This window comes from Protomyctophum bolini (assembly GCF_963924005.1).
Source record: "Protomyctophum bolini genome assembly, chromosome: 23".
NCBI lineage: Eukaryota > Metazoa > Chordata > Actinopteri > Myctophiformes > Myctophidae > Protomyctophum > Protomyctophum bolini.
Window position 1 is genome coordinate 3,099,665 of NC_137884.1, and position 20,019 is coordinate 3,119,683.

The 20,019-nt window shown below is 44.4% G+C and overlaps 1 protein-coding gene across 1 annotated transcript in view; it reads right to left on the minus strand.

Moving 5' to 3' along the window:
- LOC308310606 (dedicator of cytokinesis protein 4-like) overlaps positions 1-20,019 on the minus strand; it is a gene marked incomplete at its 5' end in the record, with an annotated part of 197,731 nt that overhangs the window by 64,367 nt on the left and 113,345 nt on the right. Inside the window, 13 exon segments of the mRNA XM_080756990.1 lie at positions 1,544-1,692; positions 1,931-2,024; positions 2,648-2,708; positions 2,865-2,960; positions 6,595-6,680; positions 7,116-7,264; positions 7,629-7,687; positions 7,823-7,923; positions 10,034-10,109; positions 10,735-10,829; positions 14,833-14,931; positions 15,901-16,035; positions 17,779-17,915. Of these exon segments, the coding sequence (XP_080613116.1) occupies positions 1,544-1,692; positions 1,931-2,024; positions 2,648-2,708; positions 2,865-2,960; positions 6,595-6,680; positions 7,116-7,264; positions 7,629-7,687; positions 7,823-7,923; positions 10,034-10,109; positions 10,735-10,829; positions 14,833-14,931; positions 15,901-16,035; positions 17,779-17,915 (1,337 nt within the window).

Sequence of the window (20,019 nt, forward strand, 5' to 3'; positions counted from 1 at the left end):
CCCGTTTGATCCCATGTGAGCACCTTTTTTATCATCATCACGTGTTTATACGTATCTCCATCGAGCACCTGGTTAGTTTTTCTTTTTTCCTGCATAATATTTTTAGTTGGAAATAGTCGTGCCTTGTATTGACTATGACTGGCAGTTGGTTCTCAAACTCATTTTATCTCAAGGACACCCATTTGGATATATGATCCAAGATCCAGATTTAATTGCTATACCGAGACCCTAATCATTAAACATTGTAAGATTTTCCAGTGTTCATTTAATTCTGTCTGTACAAAAAGGATGCTTGGATGGATGTTCTCTGCCGAAGACGCTCAATCAAATATTGACAGTGTCTGCTTTGTTTGGGTGTGTTTATGTGCTAAAAGAGTGAGTCATTCAGAGTGAAGGAGAATCGCTCGTCACTCACAAAGCACAGAAGCAACAGATAAACATCTAGGCATTCTTAGGGCTGTCACGATTACAAACTTTTGACGATTAATTGTCACATTAACGGAACATAATGAAAAAACAATTAAACTATTTATGTTTGGGTTTTTAGTACTTTAGGCTTCATAAAGTTGCACGGGGCAGATGATGACAAATAACTTAAATACAAATAAATGACAAAACATAAATTCTTGAATTAGCTGATCTACAAACTTACAAAGTCATGACTTTGTAATACTTAGGGGATAGCTACAGTACATGACTCAAGCGTCTACCAAAGATGTTATCAAATGAATCTCTTAAACCTATATTTAAAGTTCTACTGTGGATTCTACTGCTAGTTCTACTGCCTGCTTGCTTGAATCTTGACCATCAGGTTAAAGTTCGTGTCAGATCCTGTGTCTACGTAGGTGAGACATGACCTTTGACACAATCTAAATGTCTCAATAGAAGAGCAAGGACACAAAATACCCCAGCTGGATACGTTATTATTGTGTTAACATACCCATAATATACAGATTGGACTAAATTACATTTGACTCATTAAAAGTTACATAGTGCCGCAACACATTCCACACGTTATGATATGATTGACAAGATACCGTGACTGCCGGGATTATTTAATTACCTTTGGAGCAATAACGCCGAAGTACTTGCTAACTTTGATCCATGAAAACCCCCCAGAAAATAGTCCCACGATTTGTTATTGAGCCGACAAAAAAGCCACTTCATAGACAGAGAGCAAAGCGAGCTATAAGATTGTCCCTTCCCCCTCGTTCACTTTGCATTGGAGTCAGTTTCCCAGAAGCCCTTAGTTGCAAGCGAGTCATAGTTTGATTTCCGGTTACGTCATAGCAGGTTTAGCGTATTACGCGTGGAAAGACAATGGGATAAATAAGTCGTGTATGGCGGGTAATGCGGTCAAAGTGTTTTTAACTGACCAGATTCCATAGTGCTCTATATAGGCCCAACATATCTTCACCATAAACAGCCGATCTATAGATTGGCTACTTTTGCGATTGTTAAATGATGAAGAGAGATCAGGAGCGATGCTTTTACCTTCCCCCGGTCAAAGTTCTGTACGATGGTGAGGTGGAGGGATTCTTACCTTCCCCCGGTCAAAGTTCTGTACGATGGTGAGGTGGAGGTATTCTTTGCGCTGCCACTCGCTCTGCATGGGATAGTTGAGGAACTCTCTGAGTGGCCGCTCTGACCACTCCAACAGCTCATCATAGAGCAGCAGGGTGTAGGATGCCTCTGCACGCACGCGCGCGCGCACACACACACACACACACACACACACACACACACACACACACACACAATTAAATTGCTATACTTACATGTTTTGGGGATGGCATTGAACATAGCCGATCTACAAGCTCACAACGTTGAATCCTTATGGAAAACACAGTAATACCAACATACTGCACACACACACACACACACACACACACACACACAAACACCCTCAACACAACACGCACACACACACCTGTGTAGTTCTGGGCTTTCAGATGCAGGTCGTAGAGTTTGTGGATGTAACGGATGTACATCTCCTCTTTGTTCAACTCAGTCTTGTAGAAGTTCTGGAAAGGTAGACCAACAAATAAGAGATTTTCTGCCACCCCCTGAGACCCCGTATTTAAAATGATAAATACATACAGAGATAGTTCAGTTGAACAAAGTTTGGCGGAGCCTGGTGGTGGCTGCTGCTAGCACACACACACACACACACACACATCATAGGCACACACGTGCCCCGCCTCCCAACAGCTCTAGAGTGTAGGGCTGTAGGCTAATAACGTGAAGGAAGTCAGGAGTGTCTGTGGCGAGTGTGCAGTGGGCTTTCCCAGTCTCGAGTCCCGACAGCCAGGTAGTGCACAAATCACAACTACAACTGTACAGTACCCCGCGGTTTATAAACCAAAATGCAGTTTGGGCTTGTTTTTACAGGCTGCAGCTGCTGCTCTGTTCACAATCAAGACAGGTACCGTCACAACTGCTACACTGCGCTGTTTATAAGCCAAAATCAAGATCAGCCTGCGTCAGGGCCCGCTGACATCTAGTTACGCGGCTGGCCCCATATGACTTTTTTTAATATGACTTCACTGTTGTTCTCTATAATCTCTGTATGTTCAATTCATCCATCACTGCTGTGACGATTTACCCTAGGATTAATGACGGCCTGTACGTCTGTCTGACTACTCACCAGCAAACTGACCGTGCATCCAATCTTCTTCCCATCCACCTCACCCAGCTTCATACAGTCCCTGTGGAGGACGCGAGCAATTCATCACAGCTGCTGTACAGTAAGTCGCCCGATTAAAGGCATGACAAGCTGACAGCTGTCACTCAAAGTCATTCCAGCATTAGATGTGTCATGTGCATCTCTTTGAGGAAATGTGCGTGTGCGTGTCAGTCTTAACCTGTAGTCCAGCAGTCTCTCCATCAGTCGAGTGACGGTAGCAATCAGCGAGATGCCACTCTCTCTCCACGTCTCTCTCTCTATCTTCTTCAACAGGCTAGAGCACAGCGAGAGAAAGACAGAGAGAGGGAGAGAAAGACAGAGAGAGGGAGGGAGAGAGAGAGACCGAAAGATAGAGTAAATAGGCACAGTGAGAGAGACGGAGAGAAACAGTGTCGTCGCAACAGTTCCAATAGGAATAAGAGACAAAAACAGGACCAAGACAAGAACATACGAGAAACTCATTAGCCTGATGGAAAGGAAAGCTAAAAGACAGCAGTCTATCAACAGCATGGGACAGAAAAAAAAAAAATTCTCTAAAGCAGGGGTTCTCTAAACGATTTTGTCTGGGGACTCCCGGAAATGCTTTGGCCATGTCTTAATACATCATAAATTAATACTGAAACCAGATTAAATCATTAAGGAAAGTCAACTATGTCAACTCTTAATTTCCATTTTCCAGGCATTGTGTTGCAAAAAAACCTTTTTTTTTTCCGGGTTTATTTTTTTATAACTTGGGGACCCCCCAAAATAATTTGGTGACCCCCCCCCCCCCTGAGGGGTCGCGACCCACGGGTTGAGAACCCGTGCTCTAAAGAAAGAAGCGCCTGTTATTTGTGTTTGTCTCAAACTCGTTTCTCCAAGCCATTTACACGTTCACAATTGTGCCCGGGTCCAGAGGAAAGGCGGCCATCATGAAAAGCGAGAAAAAAAGCTAAACAAGTTAATATTGTTTTTGCCTCTTCTCCATATTAACACAGTTTGATTGTTGCAGAAGCTTACATTAACAGGCAAATGATCCGTAAAATACAACGGCAAGTAAAGCTTTCCTCCAAATGTGCAATGGTTTCATTATTGTACGTAGCTCATTGTTATGTCATCACATTTCTGACAGCCAGTTGAGCTTGTCACACCAGAGTAGGCACTCCAAATAATGGTTCATTATAGTTTCTGAATTCTGCCAGCCAATTACTGGGTTTTTCCTTTTCTTTTCTGTATTTTTCTTTCTAGTAGGAGGCAAATGTCCGTCCAGTTCCTCCCCCTCACATGCTCACTACTTCCCCCCACAGCAGTTGTTCTCAAAGTGGGGTCAGTTTTAACCACTTGAACTAGGTTTGCTTTTAAAAAAAATGTCTCAATGCGAAACATGGTGAGCTTGTACTATAGAAAGAATTGGAATAAACATTTCTAACAACACAAATCTTCACTTATGGGGGTCCCTGGCACAAAATCTTTTCAGAAGCGGGTCTGCAGCCAAATACATTTGCTGGTCCCTGACACGAAAAGGTTTTGAAGACCACTGGCCGGCTCCTGTTTGCCCTCCCTGATGCTACTGGCACCCATCCCCACCCACACCTCCCCATTTCCACCCGCACACCCAGTCACCCACACACACACACACACACACACACACACACACGAAGAGAGCGAAGAGGAGAGCATCTTACCTAGGGTACGGACCAAACAGAGGTATTCTACTCCAGGCGGGGTGCATAGGCGGAACAAATTGATATTAATAGGATTAATATCGGCACACACTCACACAGGTTAGTTCAGGGGTTAGTGGGGTCAGTAGCCAAGGGGAAATTATTATAGTAAATGTAAAAATAAAATAACGTGTGTGTGTGTGTGTGTGTGTGTGTGTGTGTGTGTGTGTGTGTGTGTGTGTGTGTGTGTGTGTGTGTGTGTGAGAGAGAGACACTCTTTTTGATAGTCATGTCTGACTAACTTTTTTTGTTTTTATCCAAAATGACTTGATAGCACAGGCAGACTCTTCACATATTAGAGCATGTCTGAAATAAATCGACATGTAAATATGAAATGAATGCTTATACATGTAGCTAGGTGTAATGTTAGAGTCCACAGAAGTGAACCTTTCAAGCCTGTTTTCTCGCTGTTTTCTGCAAGACATTACTCTATAAGTCATATCTCCAAAACTGGTGGGCCAAACCGAACAACCAATATGTCGATTTGAAGCTATGATTCCCTGCTTTTCATAAAAAGAAACAAAATCTACCAAAAGGTAAGAAATCTGCATGTGGAATATTGCAAACAAATTGATTTACAGACTGGGTAACCATAATGATATTACACTTGCTTGAACGCTTAACCTGCACATCTACTCTGCATAATTATACATTTGAAATGATACACTTCAATTTCCAAATTCTGCTGTGATTGAACAAACACGGTATTGTACAGATACAGATTCAGAGATTGTATCCTTCTGAAATGTAGGCTACCACACTGTACAGCACGATGGAGGGTGGTAAAGGCAAAGTGATGTGATCGACTACAAAAAAGACGATGAAACAATTCAAGGAGTGAATGGTGTATTTAGCCGGGAAATTATACTTCTAACCATAACACCTCTGGGGCGTAGAAATGGGAGGGACAATAGTTAATTAACCCCCCCCTCCCCACTAGTTTTACTGCCAGCTGTCAATACTAGAAACACACTTGATAGAAACCCATTCTGACCTGAGATCAGATTCATACGAGGTTTCTCCCTGAACACACACTGGTCTGATGAACCCATTCTGACCTGAGATCAGACTCTAAAAATGTCAGTCGTTCTTCGATTTAAAAAAAAATAGCAGACCTACAAGCTCGTAGCGCGCCACTCGGTGGCGTGCTATGAGCTTGTAGATCTGCTATTTTTCAATAGCTAAAGCACGACATGATGCTATAACACCAAAATGGGTTCCCGTTCAGAATGGGTTAATGTATTCTTATGTGGCAGATAGACAATTGTGCACACGCCAGATAGACAAAGTAACCACATGGTCAGATACACAATCCATAATATAAAAAACAAATATGTACAAAAATACTAATTAAAAAAATAAGTTGTTGTATCGTGGCTTCTTTCTTTATCTCAGGATATAATAGAGAAAACATGAGTTGTGTGAGGTGTGAATTGGACGAGCCATAACAGTATGAAATATGAAAATATTATGATTTATAATATTTTTTGTTCTGCACAGCGCGCCACTGTGTATGCAGACAAGGAGAGTTTGAACTTGCACAAAACGCCACCAAAAAGCACGGACGCACATCATACACACGGGCGCAAGCACACACACACACTGTATGAACACTTCCCACATCCCACCACAGCATGCAGGCCGGGGCACAAACCCGGGTGCACAGACCGCGGGACAGGGTGGGACAGGGTGGGACAGGGTGGGGCAGGGTGGGACAGGGTGGGACAGGGTGCGAGAGCACGACTGGCCAAGGAGGCCAATGTGTGACGGATGAAATGTGACCAGAGCTTTCGCGCCCTTAGACACTGATCACTTACCTCTGGTGACCAAAAGCCTATACTTTGTACGGCAATGTCTCTGAACACTGAATCTATTATTTTTGGCATGCGACAGCCTTGCACACCTTAAGGCTTAATAATGCCTATTAGCTATACTTAAATGCAAGGAACATGAGGTCGACATAGCGACATATTGTGGTTGTAAGTCAAGTCTGTGCCTGCCTCCAGGCTACGAGATTGCACTGTATATCGTGTGCAGTATATATATTATCATGGTTGTCATTCAACAAATAGTTTAGTTTTTGTTTCAAGCCGTTATCTCAGCCAGCCTCTACTCTCTTCATCTCTCTTTCATCCCCCCCCCCCCCCCCCCTGCACCCCGCCCCCCTCTGGTATCCGTCTCTCTGGGTGGGTGGCAAGGACTCACATGCTGTTGAACAGTTCCCTGTACGTCTCGTCTCCTTTGCCCTCTGACATCAGGCTGTCCAGCTTGTCTATAAGCTTGGCCTCCACCTGACAGGATCACAGTCACACATCACATAGCAGGCGATTACAGTCGGGACTCGGCAATCAGAAGCACAGAAACTTTATTTTCCGGGTTTGACTTGTGGAGGGGGGTGATGGGAAAGGGAATTACATGCCTCTGCTTGATATACAATCGCCATCCCACCCAACCGCCCGAAATAGCCGATCTACATGCTCACAATGCATCACCTCGCGACACGCTGTGAGCTTGTAGATCGTCTATTTTCTCTCTCTCTGGAATATTTCTGAAATATTTATGATTCTCATAATAGTGTGGTTCCCCTTTTTTTCCATTTCCTGAAAAGTGACGGTTTTGGACATACAAGGTTTCCACCTCGACAGCGACGATAATAGTCCCTGCGTGCACCCTGCAGTGACTCCAGTTCAGATTAGCTATACCTGCTCCCGGTGAGCCGCGTGTACCTGTTTGAAGTTCCCACTGCGTCTCTGCTCCCAGTCCATCATGTCATGGAAGATGGGGATCATGACGTTCCTCAGATCCGGCTGAGGAACCAGCGTCACCTCCAGGAAGGGACCGATCATCGCCGGGATGAAGTTTAGCTTGTGTTCACCTGCAGGGGGAAACAAGGGCTCATGGCGTCAGAGTCTGAAGTCTTGTCCCCAAGCCTACATGTGGCCTTAATTCATACACATCTGGGGGGGCCTTGAAATGAAAAACTTTGAAAACCCCTGTCTATGCCATATTACATACATCAACTCACACATTCCACACGTTAAATCAACATAAATTATCCCTGAGAAAACAACATTATTATCTTGATGTGTACCGACGCTGTAACCTGTCTTTCTTGCATAATGCTGTTTTGATTGTATTTCTTTCCATCTTGATCAACCATGGTTCAAAATGTGCTCAACAAATGTACATTTTAATTTGATTAGAACTGGAAAGAGAGAGTAAAGGCGTTTCATCCCTACCTAGGTTCTGCCACATGCTGAAGATCTCACAGCCCATCATCACCCTCATATCTCCATACCTGAATACAAAGAGAACACAAGATCATGTGTGTGTGTTCGTGCATGTACATACGGTACGTGCACATGCATTTATGTGCACAGTACAGTACATGCATGCACTGCACATGCATGTGAGTTTGCATATATACACTTACTTTTCCAGTGTCCTCTTCCTCTTGGAGGGAGAGAAGGACTCCAGCTGAAGACAGGGCTGGTTGATGAATATCACAGACAGGTAGAAATAGGAGTCCCACACCTGCAGGTGACGTAGTGATACTGCAGTGTTATTAAACGTCGCACGAAAGCTTGTCTCCCCCTTGCTGATAGGGGTCAGTTGTTCCCCCCCTGTTTGCGCATTCACTGATTAAAAAACTCACAAAAACTATTTCATCTCAGAACCTAAGGCAACTAAAACATTTAGCAAGACCAATGGAATTAACACTGAGGGGGTTGGTTTTCAGCCGTCAATTCCGGCTGAGAATAAAATTAACGTCGTAGCAAGCATTAAATCTCAACCAATTGGCTTTCTCTGCCCACCCGTGCTGAAAAGAGCCGATCTACCAGTTCCACAATGTATCACGAGATGACACGTTGTGTGAGTTTGCAGATTTTCAGATTAGGTCTGCTATGAATCAGGCGTAATCCTTCTGCCCATTTATCTCAATAAGGTAAAATACTAAGGGGATGTGACTGCAGCACACTCCTATTAAAATGAAAATACCACCAACAACACAATAGAATGTCCTCTGGGACATGTAAGCACTCAGTATCTATTAAGCACAACATAATTACTAAACACAAAAGGCTACTTAGAGTGCATGTGTGTAAGGCAGTTATGGGGGGTGGATGGATTGTGTTCACTCGGGCAGAAACAAATATGTTCAGTTCAGCTTGATGAGCGAGCCAAGCCGCTGTGCGTGCCTTCTGAGAACCTTGGGCAATAGCCCTGTGCTGTGTGGGCAGTTCAGAAACCCTTTCTTTTCCTGAAAAAGTTGCAATGCAAGAATGGAAGCCATCGATAATGAGACTACAAGAGGATAAAATGGGAAAAGTGGAATCTCTTCTCTCAGCCTAGTGATATTGCAATAGAATTTCATTGAATGTTTATTGTTATATGAAAAATGCAGCCTTTTTTTCTTTTACTTTTTGTCTTTTTTCTTTTCTTTTTCTTTCCCGTATTGTCTTGTTGAGTTGTTGTTTGTGTCTGTTCTTCCTTCAATAAAAATTAAATTAAGTAAAAATAAAAATAAAATCTGCCTAACGATGATGTCACTGGTGGACGGGTGTACAATTTTATTGTTTAATACTTTTACATACCTGGAAACAAACCACCTTTTACGGACAATTTCAATCCGGTTTTCGCACTAAACACAGCACCGAAGCCGCCCTCCTCAGAGTCACTGATATCTGCTGATACCGGCTCACTCAACATCCTCATCCTCCTTGACCTCAGTGCTGCCTCCTCAGAGTCACTGATATCTGCTGATACCGGCTCACTCAACATCCTCATCCTCCTTGACCTCAGTGCTGCCTCCTCAGAGTCACTGATATCTGCTGATACCGGCTCACTCAACATCCTCATCCTCCTTGACCTCAGTGCTGCCTTTGACACCATTCAATACTCATCTCACGCCTCAAATCCACCCTTGGAACCACTGACACTGCCCTCTCCGGGTTCCAATCATACAGGTACCTCACTGACAGACACCATTTTATTTCTATTAACATCTGCCAATCACTCACATCACCTGTCACCCACGGCGTATAGGTGCATGCTCCCCCTTGGTCAGATAAACTGCAGTCACGGCCTCCGCTTTCACTGTTATGCCGATGACACACAACTGTATCTCCCCTCCAAAACCATCACCACCATCACCCACTCCACCCTCACCTCCTGCCTGACTGACATTAAAACATGGATGCAAACTCAACTGCAATAAGTCTGAAATTCTCATCATTGGCCCCGACTCACTCACCCGCTCCTCTTTCTCCCTCACTATTGATGGCTCCACTGTCACCCCCTCCACCCGAGTCCGTAACCTCGGTGTCATTCTTGACTCTACACTCTCCTTCCAGCCCCATGTCAACCAGATCACCAAAACTGTCTTTTTTTCACCTCCGCAACATCGCCCGCCTTCGTCCCATGCTATCACACACTGCCGCTGAGACACTCATTCAGCCCACATCAGAGCTGCCCCCACATTTGACATGTTCAAAAGCACACTCAAAACCCACCTTTTCAGACTGGACAGAAATGATGCACACGTACAGTAAATATGTTACAAAATATTTGGACATTGTGGAATTACTGCACCTTTTACTTAAAAAGGTGCACGGACCTCGCTGTACAACTCCTTCGCCCTTACCTTGTAGTCAAACTTGTCGTTGAGGAAGTTTTTCCTCAGGGCGTCAGAAAGGTAGAGGACGGTCGTGATGATCACACTGAAAGAAAGGCAGAGGGAGACGTGGCGCAGTGTTGATTTTGACAGCAAATTGTGATTTTAGTCTTAGTCAGCATTTTAGTCACCTGGAATGTTTTAATGTTAGTCTAAATGGCTGATTTTACAACGTAATGGCTGATTTTCAGCTACGTACAATTATTTTACTTAGACATTTATACTGGATCTTTTGGCTGCACACACACTACAGGATAATATTGCTACGGATATTTCACTCCCAAATATCTCCTGAATTGAGAGAGTCGTCGCCGACCAAATGTTTTGCAATAATAATCCAAGTAACTAGAAACTAAAGTTTTCATACAAATGAAAAAATATTTGCCTCTGAGATGTAGTGGAGTAGAAGTATTGGAAATTGGAAATGCTCAAGTGAAGTGCAAATGCCTCAAACTTTCACTCAAGTACAGTACTTGTTGGTGACCAGGGCTGAGTGACTGAGAGGTCTTACGTACTTGTTGGTGACCAGGGCTGAGTGACTGAGAGGTCTTACGTACTTGTTGGTGACCAGGGCTGAGTGACTGAGAGGTCTTACTTGTTGGTGACCAGGGCTGAGTGACTGAGAGGTCTTACTTGTTGGTGACCAGGGCTGAGTGACTGAGAGGTCTTACTTGTTGGTGACCAGGCGCATGACGGTCCAGTCCTTGGGGAACATCTCTGGTCGGATCAGGATCCTGAACACCGTGAAGATCTGGAGCAGGAAGTCCTGGGATAACATAGCACATACAGGAGAAACCTTACCACTGGCTGCCATTATAAATGCCTTCACTTTTATGCTTATTTGTTTGATTCAAGGCACAGAATGTTCATATCGATTCAAATTCAATTCATATGAGTATTATGGCAGTTTAACGACACGTCAAAAAAATGACACGTTGCAAAGCGATGCGTTGTGAGCTTGCAGATCGGCCTTTTGGCAATTTGTATCTCTTCACAACCGGAGGCTATGAAAAAAGCGTGGGAACCCCTGGATTAAGTGACCAGAGAGAGAGAGAGAGAGAGAGAGAGAGGGGAGAGCATTGAGAGAGGAGGAAAGAGATGTGCCTCGAGCCAGAACCAAATCCAGTAGCTCATGATTATTAACCCATTCTGAACGGGAACCCATTTTGGTGTTAGCACCATGTTATGCTTTAGCTATTGAAAAATAGCAGATCTACAAGCTCATAGCGCGCCACCGAGTGGCGCGCTACGAGCTTGTAGGTCTGCTATTTTTGAAAAATCGAAGAACGACTGACATTTTATTAATCTGATCTCAGGTCAGAATGGGTTAATCATACCAGTGTGTGTCCAGTGGAAACCTCGTATGAATCTGATCTCAGGTCAGAATGTGTTAAGCACAACAGCAGCACCACGGTGCAACATTATAGGTCCCTCGCTGCCTTTGTGGTGCAGCAGAAACTGAAATTGGAGATGAAACACAAACGCTTGGCAATGTTCCGAGCAGACAAACACGCAACACACACTGCATTTGAACTGTATAATCGCTCTTTGATGGTGTGAGGCTTCAATCAATGATGATGATATCAATATTTAATATCAATGGTATTTTGTCAGGTGTGTGTGTGCTGTGAACAACAAGTGTAACTTGGCCGTTTTTATCAGCCATATGTCCTATTACGAAATGTAACCAGAAGACCAAAGTAAAATAATAAAAAAATGGAGAAAAAAATACAAGGAACACAGACAAATGATACTCTGGGAAAAAAAAACAATGAAAAATGTCCCATACTTTTGGGTGGGCCGTTCATAATACAATTCAGGTATGAAGCTGTGGGCCGTAGAACATTCGGCCCAGGGCTGCATTTGGCCCGTGGGCCGCACTTTGGACACCCCTGCTTTAGAACGTCTCTTAGACACAAATGACCAATATAGTTGATCATACATACTGCGGTGTCACACAGAATAATCAAAAGTAGCAGATCTGCAAGCTCAAAGCTTGTCGATTTTCAAACGACATCCTTTCCTTATGTGTCATCATCAACGGAAGGTTTTTCGAGGTCAGTTTGAGAGATTGGTGCGTGCTTAAAGTTGATGTTTGCTCAGTAAAATGGAGAGCAAGCACTTTGCCTGCCGTCTTGTTTCACTTGCGCTGTGAATTACCCATCTGCTCTGCTGTGTCTAATCCCTCAGGTCACTGCTGTAGATGACAAGGCTTTTGTAGTCACCTCAACACAACACATCTGAGTCTTTAATCCGTTCCAAAGCAGCAGTCACACACACACACACACACACACACACACACACACACACACGCGCGCGCGCGCACATTTTAACAATGTATTCATGTGCACACAAAGAAATTTGTGATTGGCACAGACAGCCCAAAGTGACTTTGGACTTGTTTTCCTGGAAAGTTGTTAATATTGGAAGTTAAATTGTTTTGGAGCATGTTTCTAATTTAATAATAACTTTTCACCACTGGTGAGAAGTGGTGAAACAGGCCCTCCTCCCCTGCAGGGCTATATCCATCTCAACCAGATAAGTATAGTTTGGATCAAACTATAACGCTGCATGATTACGGCGGTCTCCTCTCCTCTATCTTACATAAAACACCCTCGCTGCGTCACGGCGATAGTCATTATCGTTCGACACAGTCCGACAATGACGTATTCTCAGAATAGCAATATCCTTCCCCTGTGGCGTGAACTCTGCAGTGATTGGGTTCTCTCACAATATCTTTCTCTCTCAGTGAGAGAGAGAGAGAGAGAGAAAATATATATACATAGTATAAACATGAACAGATCTACAGGCTAGAGCAGTACGTAGGGAGCTGATTGTCTATTTTTCACTATTCGTTGTACAGCTAAGTATATAGAGCGCCGCAGTCCCTACCCCTTTCACAAAAACGAGGTGGCCCAGGAAATGAAAGCTCAATGCATTCTCCCATCGGCACTTCTAATATAATTTATTTAAAGACGGTTACGCCGCGGACAAAGCCAACTTGGATCGTGACAAATCATGACAATGAACACAATGTTTTGGGCCGATCAAATCATTAGAAAGAAGAAAAGAAAGTCAGGAGACAACACTATTTGTTTTGTTTTTCGTCTTATAAATTATTTGATCGGCCCAAAACATTGTGTTCATTGTCATGATTTGTCACGATCCGAGTTGGCTTTGTCCGCGGCGTAACCGTCTTTAAATAAATTATATTAGAAGTGCCGATGGGAGAATGCATTGAGGTTTCATTTCCTGGGCCACTCGTTTTTCTGAAAGTTGGAGGGACTGCGGCGCTCTATAGGGCTAAATCAAAAAGTTAAAACGTGACCTTTCGGGAGAAAATGACCTTTGTCTGATGAACATATTTAATGAAGGATTATGCGACTGACCCAGAACATCTTATTTTCTTTTAACTTCATCAGTAAGGAGTGGAGCTCCTCGGGCATCTTCTGCTATTTCAGATAGCAGCTGATTTTTTGAGCACCAAAACCCTCCAGAATAAACTCATCCAAACCATGCAAACCAACAAGTATACGAATGCCTCTGTCTCTCCATCTCTCTCTCTCTGACTGCAGAAACCCACGTCACAGGCAGCGATGTGGTGGGTGAGCCCACCCATTGTGTGAACGTCTGGGGGATGACTGAGTCCATTTGAGATAGAGAGAGAGAGAGAGAGAAATACAGTATTTTGCACGCCACGGGTATCTATCACAATGCAGGTGTGCGGCACGAGTTTCCGCCACTGCAGTGTGGTGACTCATTCACTTCTCTGAGGTTCTTATGGTTGCTGATGTGAGTGGGCGAGCTGGATGGTAATGGAGAGAGAGAGAGAGAGAGATAGAGAGAGAGAGAGAGAGAGAGAGAGAGAGAGAGAGAGAGAGAGAGAGAGAGAGAGAGAGAGAGAGAGAGAGAGAGAGAGAGAGAGAGAGAGAGAGAGATGGAGACCGACGAGAAATGGAGAGGAGGTGAAAAAATGAATCACTCCAGAACAGTAAATGAAGAGATGCACAGGCTATATCATATATAAAGGCAGAAACCTTTCTGTGTACTTTTTATGTGTTTTTGTTGTTTTTCCATCACTTAAGGACAAGAGTGTCAAGCAAAAGTAGTGCAAATAGTGCCGATCTACAAGCCCAAACGCTTCGCGATGCATCGCTTTAGAAGCTTGTAGATCTGCAATGTTCACTATTTCAGATTTTCTTTTGTTCCATTTCCTGAAAAGTAACAGATTTGGGGGTTTCCACCCGACGGCGACTACATTCAGGATGAGGTTTCACTTTGAAGGGATGGGGCGGGCCACTGTTAGTTTACAGGTTTCCAAAGTAGGGGGGGAACAATTGGAAAGGAGAGTGGTATACACATGAGCAGGCTTTACTAATATATATTAATGCGTGATGTCTGTTATTTTGTGGGTGATCCGGTATCGGGTGTGGGAGTGGCCTTTGTCTTTTTGTTAAGTTGTCCTTGTTCATGTATAGGCATGGACGTATGTGTTGTAATGCTCTCTCTATTGTACTCTGTGTGTACATTTGTGATAAGGACCCCCTTCGAAAACGAGGCGAGTGTGCGTGTTAACATGCCTCATTTAATCCAATTACATTTTTGATCAGGGGGCCACGAGCACAAAGTTTGCAAACATTTTGAAATCAAATCCTTAAAAAAAATAAAAGTACTGACAACAACAACCTCACAAGTCCACGACGCATTGTGTCGCTAACACACTGCAACATGCACGCAACGTGCACATACACACAGGTGCATGTTCTTACCCTCAGGTCGTCTTTGTTGGTGAACTTCTGCAGCAGCTTTTGGTAGTGTTTGTCACTCATCTGACGGAGCAGGGCCAGCAGGCACGCTACAAACTCCCCCTGCAACGCAACACACACACACACACACACACACACACACACACACACACACACACACACACACACACACACACACACACACACACACACACACACACACACACACACACACACACACACACACACACACACACACACAGCGATCGGCAAGAAGACGAGACGGACAGTTGTTATTGAATGTAAGAGAACTATTACACTGTACGGGTATTGATTTGGAAAGTATACTCTCCAAAGTATAACTAAGACTTGTGGGTTTCTCAAACGTTCTCGTGTCATCGATTTCTCCTCGACACATTTTCATTTGTGGCTTGATTCTCCTTACTCTCCATCCATCCCTACACCCCCCCCCCCCCCCCCCTCCCTTCTTTTTAGTTTGTCTTTTCTGAAAACCAAGTCCCCCAGAAAAAGGATGGCGCAGCGCCGAAGCCGGAAAGACGTATAGTGGTCGAAGCTAGAACTGCAGGCGGACCCCTGCATTTAACACGAGGAAACCCCGGCCGCGCAGCTGGGGTATTTAGACCTGACTGAAATAAAAAATAAAAAATAAATCTTCTAAATCCTAAAGGTTTTCATGTCAAGGACCCCCAGAATTAGATGTATTTGGCCGCCGACGCCCATCTGAAAATATGTTGTTCCGGGCACCCCCAGAAGCAAAGATATAGGAGTTAAAAACGTTCTCTCTGAAAGAATATATATTCAAAGATTTGAACCACATTTTTATGCTTTTTCAAAAATAGCAGATCTGCTATTTTTCAATTGCTAAAGAAATAACATAACGCTGAAAACACCAAAAGGGGTTCCCGCCCAGAATTAGTTTAACATTGAGCACTTCGTCATTTTGGACACCGAACTTTGGTTGTCCGAATCATAAAAATGGGGAAGTAGACCGTTCTTCCGGGTGCTTCATCATAACGCCACCGAGCGCCACTTTATGACTCCATGCTGAAAACGAACACAGAAGCAACGTACGGTGACGTCCTGAAACTGCAAGCGGAGTGCGCCCCCTGTGGGCTGGGGTCTGTTGGTGATCTCCAGGATGGTTCTCAGCAGAACCCCCAGTAGACTGTCCACGATCAGCTCCACCTCCTCCGACACCACCGCCTCCTGCACGCGCACACACACACACACACACACACACACACACACACACACACACACACACAAACACACACACACACGCACGCACGCACGAACGCACGCAAGCACACACGCGGTCCCAGGCTTTACATTTTACAATTCAGTGAATTACCGCTACGGTGAGAGTTGTAATACATAAGTAATCTCTGTTCTTCTTTGTGTCTGCAGGTCTTCTAGCCTAGACAGTGCAAGTGAGAGAATGCAGCTGAGGTAAAGTGTGTGTGTGTGTGTGTGTGTGTGTGTGTGTGTGTGTGTGTGTGTGTGTGTGTGTGTGTGTGTGTGCGCGCTCATTTTTTGAATTATTCATTTGACCATTCTCGTATTGGATTTTCAAACAGACCAGCGTAGACTATGATCACAGATCCACTCTAATGCTAATGATTGTATGTGTGTGGCTTTAAAGATCAACAACACTCCACCCAACCAGCCCATGCAGTGCTTAATCTTTACAGGTTTTAATTAAAAGGTCTTGGAAGCAGCACAGGTTTTAATTAAAAGAAAGGTCCTATAAGCAGCAGGGAGCAGGCACACCTGCCACAGCCCTGCTTCACTGCAGTTGCTAAGTAACCAGCGATTCAGAAAACTCCTACTTCCTCATCCCAGCAGTGGTAGACGTAAAGCAAATTAAGCGTCTGTGTATCATCATTTTAGAGTGTTGGCTATTCAAAAATAGCAAGCTCACAGCGCGTCACTTTGTGCCGCGCTGATATTTTGGAGAAAGAATTATAATGATTAGGGAAAAGTGTGAGAACGAAGGCCCTTGTAGAAACGGACTCAGGTCTTTATATGGGTTTAACCCAATTTAGACCTGAGACCAGATTCTACAAATGTAGTAAAAACCTATGTTTCTATGTCAGTGGTCCTCAAACTATTTCCCCCATCTGAAAATAGGTTGTTCCAGGGACCCCACCCAGAAGCAAAAGATTCAAGTTAAAAACCTTCGCTCTGAAAGAATATATATATTCAAAGATTTGCGCCACATTTGTAAGATTCTTCCAAAATAGCTAAAGTATAACCAAAAGGGGTTATACTGTGTGTATTATTTCCTTTTCTTGTTTGTAATGCAGACTGGCTGGGAGGAGGAGTAGGACTAAGGCCATATACGGACCTTGAGAAGCACTGGCCTAAGTACAGTATATCTCATTCTAAAACGGGTAGTCCCAATACTTCATTCTGATTGGCTGGTTACCGTCACGTGACTCACCGATAACCCACTCCTTCAATCACTTTGTATCAAACTGCAGCCTTGTAGCTGAACTGGGGAAGGGGAGCGCTTCATTGCTTTACAAACACATGCCGTGCGGGCGTCTAAGCACCGCACGCCTCATATGACTGTGAATGTGTGGCTCCAGGCAGCCCCGTAAAGATATCAAGCGCTATTCTCCCGTCACATAGTCTACTTGCGGAGCAAAACAAGGAAGTGTTGTGGCTCTGGCTCGCTCGCTCTGGTGGCGCAAAGCGTAGATACTTTTGTGAATGTAATAGTTTTATTAGGTTAATATTGCTATAATGTTTGTAACCGTTTTAGAAAAGCAATAAGCCACTTGAGGCCCCAGCTTACCGGGTATTTTACACTGGCTGCGGGGTAGAAGACCCTCCGCTGCGCGTCGGGTCTGCCTATGCCCCCAGCCAGTGTAAAATACCCGGTAACCTGAGACCTCTCGTGGCTTATTGCTTAATTAAACCCCATGGCATGTATACTGCACTCACCCCCGTGGTGCTTTCCTCCTTCTGGATGAGTGACAGCATGCTGGTGAGGATGCGCGCGCACGTCACCAGATCCCTCTGCTCCTGCATGTGGGCATGCAGGAGACGCAGGACGACAGGCAGCAGGACACAGCGCGACTCTGCACCACGCACACATACATACACACACACACACAACAATTACATGAACATTATGTATTGAAAGCATGCAGGTGTAGTCATGTGCATCTTTTGATAAAGAAATCGACGCTGTGCGTGAAGTGTGCTATGTCGGTGCGTCATATATACTGTAGACGAGCGCAAACCATAGACTGTAAAAAATATGGACAAAGCGTTCCCCGGGTCTAACATGAACGTAAAATGAAGCCTGAAATCCCTTGCACTGTAAGTCGCCATCTTTCAAGATCCGTTTGAGCCCAGTTTGAGCCCAGTTTGACCATTGGCTGGCCCAGACAACGAGGCGGGACTTCCCCCCTTCTTCTTCGTTGGTTTTTATTTTGACTCGAGTGGGTGGGGGATCCCGTTCATGAACTGTAACGGTAGCCACGCCCCTCAGAACATGCGCGACTTTATGGTCATTTTTTTTATAAATGGGGCCATCATTTTCCAAAAAGAATATTATGACATTAGAAATGAGACTTTAAACTAGTGACTGGAAGCGAAAAGTATTCATGACCATGTTTATTAAGGTAATACAGTCTAGGTGAAGTTGGGCCCAAATACATGGACTTCTATGGGGCTATGGGTTTTTTTGAGCCCAATGATAGCGCCACAACAGGCCATTATATGAACTTTCATTTCCTTAGTGGCTTCACAAAAAATCTGTCTGACTGCCCCCCTGGCGCAAACGCACAACGTGTATGAGAATAACTGTATAGTCCCAGTTTTCGGATGGCGGCGTATACACAGTGGTGTGTCATACCAAAGAAATTGTGACGCGCGGCCGCGGGTACGGAACAGGACGGTGCACGTGCATCGCGTACCCCCTAGATTCAAGAGAAGCCGCACCTAACCTCGGGTCACGAGACATTCCAAGACGCACGCAGTACCCAGTGCTGAGTTGTCTAGGTTTACTGGCGGTTTACTAGATTTAACAGCTTCACACCGTGTCAAGTATCCTGCCCAATTCAAGTAGCTACCACTTTGCATAACAACAGCTTTAACCGTTTACCTGAGCGCACGTTAACTTCTCATACACGGTAAGCCAGTAAGCAACACTTACACAGCAGTATGGCTCCAGTATAGGCTACTGCGCAGCAGTACTGCTGCTGTTTGTTCTGCACACAACAAGAATGCCTCCTCCACCATCAAAGAACAGATTGGTCCAAAGCAAACGTTTTAGTTTCGCTACTGTGCAGTAAAGAAGTTTGTATTTTAACTTAAGTCTACTTTTGTAAAACTCTCATACATACAATATAGGCTAGGCTATCAGCTGCTATGTGCACACGCACGCACATGTATGCGCGTGCGTGCGTGTGCGCGTGACGTTCCGCGGTACCGGAAGAAAAATCACCATTACACACGTACATATGTTTTGTGTTTTCCCATTCATTTTCCCATAGCTTCAATGGCTCAGCAGCCAATTTGAACTGGAAACACATTTGAACTGGTGTCGTGTGTTTCCAGTTCAAACTCAGCTTCTGAGCCAATGAAACAAAGCTATGGGGAAATGAACAGGAAATAGGTATGCCGCCTTCAGAAAACTGGGACTATAGAGCACAATGCAGAGTAGAGTATGAATATAGTAGAGGTTCTAGCCAGCAGATGGCGCCAAAACTCTCCGCTGACAGCCTCACATGGCGAGAATGAGAGGTTTCAGTGGATCAAAGTCACAGTCCTACTATTTTGTCACACACTTTATCACAGTGGAATTTGTTCTCACAATGTTGCTGTGTAGTATTGTCCCTTTATAGGTGACCTCTTAGTGAAAGTTAAAGCCTTAGTTGTCTACAAGTTGTTGTTGACGGACTGAGACGATGATGTTGAGATTATTTGGTTGTCAAACCTTCTCATGTCAAGGACCGCTAAGTTAATGTGTATTTGGCCGCGGACCCCCGCATCTGAAAAGATTTTGTAGGACCCCTGTACAAGATTTGTGGTGTTAAAAAAATGTCAGCCACATCAGTGTCCATTTGGTTCCTAGTCCTAACTATCCTAACTAGTAACAGCCTTCTCACACTTGAACTTCCATGCGCGGCCAAAGGAAGCTCCGGGGTTTCTGATGCGGCAACCTGTCGCTTGGGT